Source organism: Aplysia californica, unplaced genomic scaffold, assembly GCF_000002075.1.
Source record: "Aplysia californica isolate F4 #8 unplaced genomic scaffold, AplCal3.0 scaffold00225, whole genome shotgun sequence".
Lineage (NCBI taxonomy): Eukaryota > Metazoa > Mollusca > Gastropoda > Aplysiida > Aplysiidae > Aplysia > Aplysia californica.
The window spans coordinates 720,929-732,262 of record NW_004797495.1 but is presented as its reverse complement, the minus strand read 5'-3'; the positions used below and the strand labels follow the sequence as shown (position 1 = coordinate 732,262).

Sequence of the window (11,334 nt, the reverse complement as noted above, 5' to 3'; positions counted from 1 at the left end):
TCTCTCTCTCTCTCTCTCTTTCTCTCTCTCTTTCTTTCTCTCTCTCTCTCTCTCTCTCTCTCTCTCTCTCTCTCTCTCTGTCTAACTCACTTATTCTTCTTCACTCACTCTCTTCCCTTCCCACTTTCTCAATCGCTACCCCTCCCTCCCTTTTCCACAACCTGTTATTCATTTTTATTCCTTCCTACATTTCCTCTGCCTTCTCCCTCGATAGTTTTTGCTTCTTTCGTATTTATTGTCTTTCTATTTTTTAAAATGCGTTTATTAGTTGTTTTGATTTCTGTCATCTCTCATCACCTGCTCTTTCATTTTCCTCCAAATGATTTTCTTAAGTAAAAAAGTGGGGCCATTATGATCTGCTCCTTCCCCTTTTTCTTCAGTGTTATCGTCCTCTTGTTGGTTAGGATGAAATTTGAACATTTTGTACAAACTCACTATAAAGTAAAGGTCCTTTATTCTTTTCTATGTTACTTACGGCATTCGACAAGATATCAATCTTTTGAATTTAAAAAAAAATAAAGTCAGGTGAAAATAATTGGACACCTTGCACTTGCAGTATAGAAGACAAGCATTCAGTTCCAGTGTGAGATTTTTTATTGATTGCATATCTTCATCTTTCTGTTGAAAGCTAAATCCTTTTCAGCCTGGGTTATTGGTGCGCAGGGTTAAAGCAACCTGCCTCCTAAATGACATGAGCTGTGTTGATTGGAGCATAAATCATCTATAACTATAAATTGAATATAGAAACATTTCTTTTTCCATCTCTATGCTGTGTGTAGATCATTATGAGTGGAACTAAAAATCTTTCTTTGTTATTGTGGAATCAGTACGTGGATCTATATATCACAACATAATCAAGTCATGCGAGTGAGTTGTCATATTTAGCCATATAAGTATCAGTTTCAAAAGAAAGATGTTCTCCAAATCCAATGAGTTTGTAAACTCTCATTAGTCCAGCGGCTTTTATTCCTAAGTTACCTTAACTGAAAATTGAAGTTGGGGAGTCTGAAAAAAACCCCCACAATTTGGCCAAAGGTTATAATCAGAAGTGGAAACCGACTTCTCAGCAACTGGTCAAAGAAATGTGTTTGGCTTTTTGGGGACAGTTTACTTTTTGGAATTGATGAAAGACCTGCTAAAATTTATGCAGATTGTCTAAAAGGGATGGCCAGGACATTGATTATTTTGACCCTGTGACTGTTTGTGTATGATAATGATGCGTCAAAATAGAAGAAAGTGACAACCAACTCATTTTGTTTAGTTTTATTGTAGATCATATTATTATACCGTTTAGCAGTAATAGTTTTTTGTTGCAGTTATTATATTTATTTCTTGTAGCCTCTTAATACATCCCATTGTCACAAACATCCCTCTTTCATTATGAGCACGTGGCGTGGATGGATTTTTAAGAATTCTTTTTGGAAAGAAATGGTATGATACCAAAAATGAAATTTGTGTTTGCGTCATCATAAGGTTACATATTTCTTGTTGGACAAAACAACCTTTACTTAGGCTAATACTGTTACACTGATACACAGGCTTTAAGAGACAAAGAAATTCTTCTCAAATAGTCAAGAATAGTTCAGTGTATTAAAAGCTCTTAAAAGATAATTTGTGTGGTGTGTGTCTTTAGTTCCTTTAATGGTTTTACTGAAGATGGTGAATATTGCAAAATGAGCCCCTCTTTAAAAAAAAGTATTTTGTTGAAGGAATTTTTTCTTTGTTCATGCTAACTCTGTGTAGCTGTTTCATTTATTTGGTGAAGTATATTTAACAGAAATCGTTTATTGAGCATGAATGATGTGATATTATGAATATTATGCATATGTATGAAATGTATGCATATTGTACATATCGTAATTTGTAAAATTTGATTTTATGTTTAATTGTAATAATATTCATAAAAATAAATTACAAATGAAACCCTGTTCTAATAATATTTTCTCCATGCAGAGGAATTAGGTGGCACAATCTATTTCCTTTAGTTCAAGATCATTTGGGCCAAATAAAGAGCTGAAGTTCATGAACTGCAGTTTTGATAAAACATTGTGGGTAATTGGTAAATTTGTTTTGACATTTATTAAAACTCAGTAGAGGCATCCTTGAAGTGTACTGCATAGCTGTTATCTTACTCTTCTTTTTCATTTTTCTCATTTCTGTTGATTTTATTTATGCTGTCAACTTGACAAAACTACCATGACAGCTTCAAGAGAATCCATTCCATTGAAGTAAACAAAACTTGTACAGTGTACCTGAAAGTAGCCTACATGCCACTGATATTGTTGTTGTCATGCCTATCTATACATCCACTTTTGTCCTCAGAGAGTTCCCTACAGGGGAGAGTTTCCCGGTGGTCTTAAGATGGGCAAGGCTCTCCGGGTCAGGGGATATGTCAATGACGATGCTGAGAGGTAAGTTGCAAGAAATTGTGGTAATTAAGAAGATAGAATAAGATAAGATAAGAAAACAGTTAACTGATCTCCGCAAAGAGAAATTTTCTGAGGTATTGTAAATACATATGCACCTGTCAAGGCCTCATGTCGAGCAATCAGTTTGGTCAGTTGGTCCATTTATATAGTGTGCACTGAAGCCACCAGAAATCAAACAGAACCAAATCGATCGTCCAGTGGGCGCCGTCTATTAGGTCTGACAGGCAAGACCATGGAAGCTTTCTGTGTTTGTAAGGCACATATTACCCATCACTGAGAGGCGAGAATATTTTATTCTAACAAATATATCAGCTTTGCTAACATAGAAACTTTTTAATTTAGTGTTTGCTTGGAAAATGAAACCTTGTTTCAAGAAAAGTTGAACATATTTTCTTACGTGCACATTTTAACAAGAGTTATCTTATCTTTTGTCTTGAAAGGACTGCCTGTACGATGCGACGAGGATACTGGTCTATGGTCATTCTGGTTGAAAACCCAGTAATAGGAGCTGAAACAGTTTTTTTTAAATTGTGAAGATTTTCAAGGCTATCATGACGTGGCAACATTTTGTGTTTCAGTTTGTGTCGAAGTGAACCCTGGCTTTTTTTCAGGAAATTTACAATCATGAAGTTTAATACAACATTGTCCAGGTTCCTTTACTTTGTTATGTCTTAGGTTTGCTATTAACTTCAACGCTGACCCTGATGGTGAGACTGTAGGTGTGCATTTCAACCCAAGACCTGATCAAGAGGACGTTGTCCTCAACTCCAGAGTGGGAGACTGGCAAGAGGAAGAGAGAGGTCAGGGCTGGTTTCCCTTTCATCGTGGTCAGTTCTTCGATGTACTATTCATTGCATGGGATGGCCGCTTCATGGTAAGGAATCCAAAAATAATTTTGTGTCCTGTATTGTGAGTTTTTAGTAAATATATAGAATATTATGGGCAATGTACATTGTGCATTTGAATCGTCTTTTAAAGAAGTTGAATTTTGACATTGAACAAGGACTGTCTAATTCCTTGACTGTCTGATTATTTTATTTAATTACTACAAAAAGCAGGTGATAATAGGTCAGCAATTTCAGGTTTGACTTTGATAGGTTCCAGACCTAGGATAAATGACTCCCAACTGTCTGACTTTTATGTCAATTCACTACCCTAGAATTACAAAGCTCTCTCTTTTCAGTACTTAGTTTTGAGAAATTTGACCTAAAAAATTTTGGATTGCACAAAATGTCAAGCTGTTTCGAATGCAATTCTTTGATCTTGGTAACGACTCTGAATAATCTTACAATTCTGATAGAGCAGTTGGTTTCTGACCTCATGGTCTTAGTAACTCAAAGCAACTAAAAATTTAGATAGAACTTTGTAATTCTAAGGTAGCGAATTACCTAGATTTTCTCCAGAGCAAGGTCTTTGTGATTATAGAGATAGTTACTTTAGTTACTTTACTGCAGAGATTCAAAGATTACTAGACTATACTTGCTCTTCACTCCAATGAGTTGTCCTTGTCATAGGTCAACTGATTGTTCCTGACGGTGCTCCAAGTTTGCTTTTGACTGCATATTCCACAAGTTGCGCTGTTCTCTATGATGATCATAAGTGTACGGAACTCAATATCTGCTTTTTTTCTTGAAAGATGGTCCTTAAGGAAAAAAAATAGTATCTGTGGAGTAAAAGTGAAGCTGATTGCTGTTTCACGCAGCAGACATGATTTTGATTCTCTCAAGGGTAAGGTTTTATTTTATGGAGTTACGTACGCTATCTTATTGGAGCCTGTTTCCCTCTCAGCCTAGGTGGGCCTTTACAAGCAGGGTATCAGAGCAGCTCGCCAGCTTAATGATATATTGTATTGATGAAAATGTAAAACAATTACAACCAAGCTTGAGGGAAAATAAGCCTGTGGTCTTGTGGAGCATTAGCCTGCTAATCTCCACAGCTGCTATAGTTACTTTGGAGGCATGGTCATTGCCTGCCACTCTAGAATGACCCTAGCCAAATAGGGATACTATCCTCCTCATGAATCTTTGTTTGATCTGACCCAATGGTTGATATTGTCTTCTCTAATTTTGCTGTGAAATATGTGATACACATTTGGGGTCTAAATGAAAGAAAATTATTTTTCAGATCTATGTCAACGAGAAGTACTTCACCTCATATGACTTCCGTGTCCAGCCTGAGGACATCTATTTCCTTGACATTGAAGGAGATGTTACACTCATGGATGTAGAGTTTACAGATCCTTTGGTATGTGAGACAAAAGCTACTGAATTATATTAAGATGAGTGTTTTGCCACTGTAAAATGTCTTTCCATGTTTATTCTTTCCCTGATCAGTTCTTTTCTTTGTCTTTTCCTCTAATGTTTTTATATTTTAGACCTTAACTTAAGCCATTAATAGCTTTTTTATAGACCTAGATATCTATGTGTAGGTGGTAGGCCTATATTCCAAATTGTCCAAGACGGCCACCAATTGTTGAAGATAAAATTGATTGTCTTAGGTAAATGTCTCAGACAGTGTCATTTTATTAATTACAATAAAAACGCAATGGAGGAAGTGGGCAAGTTGTCATTTTACAAGTGATTGCCTTGAATAGGTCGCCTTTAGAGCTGGTTTGACTGTATTTCGTCTCTTTCTGTTCAGTCTTTCACTATTCAGTTGTATTTATTTTCTGGATGACTCTTGCCCTGCTCATTAGGTGATACCCCAACCTTGGGCTCTCCTTTAACCATTTGGTGATTATTTTATGTGAGTGATATTTAAACATTATCTAGATAAAGAAATAAAATTGCAAAGTAATAATTTATGTCAGAAATATCAGAATTATTTTTTATTTGTGTTATTGTCAACTTTTCAGCCTGGAGACTATATCAAAGAGATTCCATCTGGGCTGGAGAAGAGTGACCTGATTGTTACAAAAGGGTTCTTCTATCCAGAAGGAAACAGGTATGGAGGACTTTATTTATTTTTCTTCATTTCTTTGTTGTTTTCGTCAAAGACCACAATAGATTTGTTGAATTGTCATTGTAAGACCTTAACCCTCTTCGTACGCCGTGAGGTCATTTTATACCCCGGGGGTTGTATTCTTCACATTTTAGCAAACTTCTAGTAGGAAGATCTCTTTGAAACTTTCAGTATTTCTCAAAAACTCATTTTGACAGATTGCTATGCAAAGCGTACGGATCGGATTAACGAGTAAATTTCCTCTTTGGAAAGTGGTGGCACAGAGTTCCCCTCGTCGTATGGATACAATAGTAAAATACGACGTACTGATAGGGTTAAAGAGTGTAAAATATGACGTATTGAGATGACATAAATTACTCTCTTACTCTTTGAAAGTTGTATGTCTCTGAGGAGTAACAATGTAAATTCAGTTTACTATGTTGTGTATCTAAATTTCTCATGGAATCTGGTTGATGTTTTTATAACTGTGCACAACATACTAAAATATCAAAAGCATTTCCTCTAATCTACCATTATACCATAACTCCAAACTTTTGGGACTTCATTGTGATCATGCTGAGAGTGAGTGGTTTGAGGACGTCGCTGGTAGGTCCTACTTTTTTTCCTTCCCCCCATTGTTTCTGTCCATCTGTCTTACTTTTTCCACGCACTATATGACCGTTATTGTGTCTATGTGCTTCTCTTTACTGAAACTCAATCTTGCGCAGATGAATGACATTCATGTCCTTTTCCTATACCTTTGTTCACTCATGAGTTTGTGGGTGCTTTTCTTCAAAACAATATGGAACTCACCTGAGTAGTGTTGTACTTCTAGAAGTTCAGAAATATATTATTATTTTTTTGTCTTGCTCTTTGCATGTCAGGTTTGCCATCAACTTGATGTATGGCACGTCTATGGATGATGATGTTGGCCTTCACTTCAACCCGCGTCGTGATCAAGGGGAGGTAATTCTCAACAGCAAGGATGATGGCGACTGGCAGGAAGAGGAAAGACATGATCTGCCACACCCGTTTGTGGAGATGTTACCCTTTCAAGTGGAAATCGTTGTCAAGAAAAACAAGTTCAAGGTCATTGACTTTTACTTGTTTATTTGGAGCATAAATCATTTTTTTTGTGTGTGATAATTTATTGAGTCTGAGTTTTTTCTCCAGACTATATCAAATAAAATAGATATTGACAGCGTACATCCATTTCTTTTCCTTTCCAGTTTTAATATTTGAGTTAGTTTTTATTTTAAGAATGTACTTCTAAGAAGTTATTGCAAATTTTCCAAATTACAATAAAGTAAACCTGTACTGTGGTATAGAAAAATTGTGTTATTATTGAAAATATATATCTTAAGGGGAGGAGCGACCCTTGATTTTGCAGATTTTGGATCAGGCTATGTACATTGGGATGTTGGCTGATTTTTGAAGGTCAACCAGTTCTTTGTCTAAAAATATCATGGAAACAATGGAGAAAGTCTTTATTCTCCTCGTGAATTGCCTTTGAAAACATGAGGATGGATTAATATAGTGAATTTTCACAATTGTTGTCGGTTTTCACAAAATGTACTTTTTGTTCAGTTTTTTACCTACTCCTTCCTTAGTTTTCGTCCTTTTGACATGAAACTTTCAGGAGACATAGTTGGCAAGGCTGCCATCAATGTAACAGAGAAATATTTGTGAAAAAAAAAAAACTTTTCCATTGGCAAGCGACTACGCAACCTAAATTTAGAAGAAGTGTTTTTATTCTTTGGGAAAATTCTCATTTTTTTTTTTCTTTTGCATTTATTGAAAAAAACTTGCTGTTACTCTGATAGGGACTGGTTCAGGTATACTCTCTCCAAATTGGGTCAAATTTGGTTTGTAAAGAAGAAAGCCTTAGGGATTTGAAATTCATTGTTTAGTTTCAAGATGGTGGACGTTTCCATAACAACTGCTGTAGATATACCAAAATAAAATTGCGTATCAAAGGATTTTACTATGCCTAACTTATATGTGTACTTAGATTTGATCTCGGGCAACAAACATAGAAAATGGTTCTCTAGGGTTGCTGCTCCCGTTAAGAAAATAATTTTGTTCACAGTATAGGTCATGTGGATTATTGATTTTTTCACTCTGTTCTGACTATTCTGCTTATGTTTCAGATTTATGTCAATGGCCGCAAACTGACCAGTTTCAGAGCCAGAGGAAATGTCGAAGACATCAAAGGAATCAATGTTCAAGGAGAAGCCTACATCTATGAAGTTAAAATCCTGAGGAGAGTGGTACGTTTCCTTTTATCAGTTATATAACTTATAGGGTATGCCCACAGTGCTGTTTATTGAAATCAAAGGCAAAGCTATATAGCATCATTCTGTGGGGAAATTTCTTGAAAACTTCAAGTTTCCAGTGGAATTTTAATGTCAAACTAATGACGTGTCTGAACTGAACTCATGATCATGGGTCATACTATTGTTACACAGTCACTGGACTGCCAAAATCTCTTTCTACTTACAACTGAAAACTAAATGTTTTTTTTATACTATACTGAGTTTAAGAAGTTTTTGTATACTGTAATTTGTCCCATTTGAAGTTAAAGTGATACAGGTCTCTAGACTAAAGGCAAAGGCTTACTTTGTGCCACACCTGTTTTATTTACTGATCTAAAGCTAACTTTGGTCTATTTTCTTCCTATTCCCCCCAATGTTTTGCTGCATCACAATTAGCACTGACTATGCATCCAACTTGTGTAAATGTTGTCTCTATTGTTACTGATCTCTGCATAGTTTCTGTCTATTTAGAATACTTTGTGGTGGTGCTTTTAATCTTCTCCTGCAGTTTTGTTCTTGCTTTATTAATGTCCTGCATAAAAACTGTACATTGAGATAATCACAAAAACGTTCTCACCATAATATTTCTTATGTCCAGGAGAGACCTTTTGTTGATAAGTTGCCCGGAAACCTTGACCCAGGGTCATGGATTTCCCTGATCGGAACACCCAAAAAGGAGGCAGATTCCTTCGCCATCAACTTGCAGTGTGGGGATGACCCCGAGTACGGGAGTGATGTCGCCTTCCACTTCAACCCTCGATTCAGCGGAGAGGACTCGATCCGCAACACGTTGGAGTGCGGAGACTGGGGCGAGGAGGAGAGAGAACAGCCAAACTTCCCCTTTGAGCCAGAAGACAGATTCGAGATTAACATTTTACGATTGCCCGATGCATATAGGGTAAGTGTTGCTCAAGGAATGCTGATATGGTAAATGTAAAGCTCGTTAAACTTTATTGCTGAGACTTTTCCAGAAACTTTTAAAATTCTAGCTGTTTTGAACATTCTATACTCTGCTCTTGGTGATACAGGAGTCTACAATATCCAGATTTGCACTACAAATTTAAACCAGGTGATAAATTGATTGATTTTTAATGTCAGTTAAATAATTCCATCAGATATGTCTTGTAAACTGGGATCACTGATAGGTCTTTGACTTTGCATTGCTGAAGACTACCCTTTTTCCTCCCCTGAGCATGTCTACTCCATAGTCTTAATGTGATGGGATTAAGACTCTACTTGCTCCCAGTTACCCGCTCATGTTTCATACTCCATCTCTCTCCTCAGGTCTTTGTCAACCAGCAGTTGTACGTCGACTACGCCCACAGGATCAACCCAGATCGCGTCTGCCACCTCATGCTGACTGGAGACTGCAACTTCTTTGAGCCTGAGTTTTATTGAGCTCACTGCCATGCTTGGCAGTTTATTGGTCATAATGGAGGGAACACCTAGGCTTGAACATATCTCAAAAGTTCTATACAAGTAGATATGCTGCTATGTTGCTACTCTCAGGGAAAGCTCAGCATTAGCTCAGAAATATATATGATTAATTAAACCAAAATCTCCCAAGTTTTGTATTCTTGTTGCATATATTGAACTTGTCTTTCAGTAACTTAGTTCTATTTTTAATTATGTAAATCCTAATAAAAGACAAAATGGAACATTGGATAGCATGCTTTTTGGTGTCAATAGTTGAATTTTTTTAGCTCAGTAGTTTCAGTCTTAAAAAAAGGGAATATTTTTTAGTCAGTTAAAAAGAAGTATTTCTGTTTGAAATTCACCTTTTTAGTTGATGTTTTTTGATGTGTTGAAGTCTTTGTGATTTAGCTCGCATTTATGAAATTCCATTAGGACCGAATATCTTTCATTGCATATTTAAAAAAAAATTTGCCTTGCAAAAAAACAAGGCTTATTTATTTGATTCTCTTTTGAGGTCATTCATTGCTCCAAAAGAATTAATATTCCATTGTTCTATACTCTCTATTACTATTACATTCGATTACAACCTGAGACTGAATAGCCTCTATCTTTAAATGAAGAGTACCCTCAGTCCTTTATGTTGTGCTATTTTCTTTTAGAAAAGAACAAATGTTCAAGACTATCAGACATAATTTCATACTTGGCCAAAATTCAGTTGTCGTGTCCTTTTCTACCCTGTGGGATGACAGTTCACTGGAGAAGGCAGGATCACTTGTGCTCTCATGTTCACAGTATGTTATTTATGGTGGGCTCAAAGACTTCTCCTTCAGAGCAGATACAGTGGAATCCTGTTATAACGAGAGGGAGGGGACTGGTGCGAACTGTCCGTAATAGCAGGATTCTCGTTAAAAGGGATCCAGTAATAAATGAAAGGGAAATAGTAAATTAGGCCTAATCTATGAGTTTGGTGTTCTGTTTATAACTTTTTGTATTTCCCCTGATGGTGATTTTGTTCAACTTTCTCTCAAGGTCTTACTTGATCAAAAATCGAATCAGGTTTCTTTCTCTAGCACTAGCAATGTTGACAGCTCGGTGTTGGCGGACAGAAAGAATGGGCTCTGGCTCTAGGCTAACTCGCCCGCTGTGTGTCCCCCACCCCACCCCACCACACCCTGTGGTGCGTTGCGTCTGCTTGCGCATGTCACACATTCACTCCATATAACAGCATTGTGACATCTCCTTCCCGCACCAGAGAAGTGAGAGGCACGGTAGGCTATGCCTAGATAATCTAGACTAGGCGGGCCTATCACGCGATGCGTTCTGCTTGTCTGCGCATGCCACGCCCTCCCCACTCCTTCGCTGCCACCTTCATTGTTGGTTCGCGTGGGCTCTCCCATTTTTTGTTTCGCTGGATCACCAACGACTTTCTCAACTGGCGAGGTTTTAATACTTTTTTCTGGTTAATTGGTCTGTGCGCTGTGCGCAGCAGCAGCAATATTCTGTTATAACCGACTCGTGTGACTGTCTGATGGCGCAACAGCAGTATTTTATTTACTAAGATAAAGAAGGGAAAAAAAGGGGGTTTTAGACTAGTGTCTTTATAATAGACTTCTCGTTATTTCAGGACTCGTTATAAGTGGACTCCACTGTAATTTCTTTTTCCTATGGCTGAAAACGAAGAAAGTCTTCCATCAATATATATAGAAGTCCCTGTTCAGCTCCTTGATTTACTGAAATGAGATTTGACTCTTGTCTTAACTTTTGCATCAGACATTCTCACAAAAGGAGCCACTTTTGTTGTCAGAGTTCTTCTCAGTTGTGAATGATTCCCAGGTCAAGAGAGTTGGAGGCCTTGTGGTGCTTACTTGTGTAAAAGGAATCGTAGGCAGGACTAAGTTAAATCAAAAACTAATAATGTGACACATGCTTGCAAGGTGTACAAAAAAAGTGCCTTTTGCTTTTCATTCAATATTTCATCATTCATACACATTTTAAAATGTTTTTGTAAACTTTAAATGGGTAGTAAGATGCTTTGAAATTAGACTTGTTAATTAAGTCACAACATTAAAATATGTGGACCTTGCATAAGCAACTTCAGACTTCAACTGGAAAATTCTAGCCATTGTGTTTTTCGTGATTGTATTGCTTTTGACTTATTTGTACACAGACATTAGTTTTGTGATATAAACACATGATGTATGGGTATATCTTTGTAATGTGATAAATTTCTGTTC

General features: G+C 36.8%; 1 protein-coding gene across 3 annotated transcripts in view; it reads left to right on the top strand.

Annotated features, from left to right (window-relative positions):
* Positions 1-10,676, top strand: part of LOC101856665 — a 36,882-nt gene extending 26,206 nt beyond the window's left edge. For all 3 annotated transcript variants that reach the window (XM_035970144.1, XM_013083336.2, XM_035970143.1), the window contains 8 exons: positions 2,323-2,411; positions 3,105-3,303; positions 4,554-4,673; positions 5,284-5,372; positions 6,254-6,458; positions 7,520-7,639; positions 8,283-8,582; positions 8,969-10,676. In XM_035970144.1, coding sequence (XP_035826037.1) covers positions 2,323-2,411; positions 3,105-3,303; positions 4,554-4,673; positions 5,284-5,372; positions 6,254-6,458; positions 7,520-7,639; positions 8,283-8,582; positions 8,969-9,082 — 1,236 coding nt within the window. In that variant the 3' untranslated portion in view covers positions 9,083-10,676. The remainder of the gene's footprint in view (positions 1-2,322; positions 2,412-3,104; positions 3,304-4,553; positions 4,674-5,283; positions 5,373-6,253; positions 6,459-7,519; positions 7,640-8,282; positions 8,583-8,968) is intronic.
* Positions 10,677-11,334: the final 658 nt, after the last annotated feature.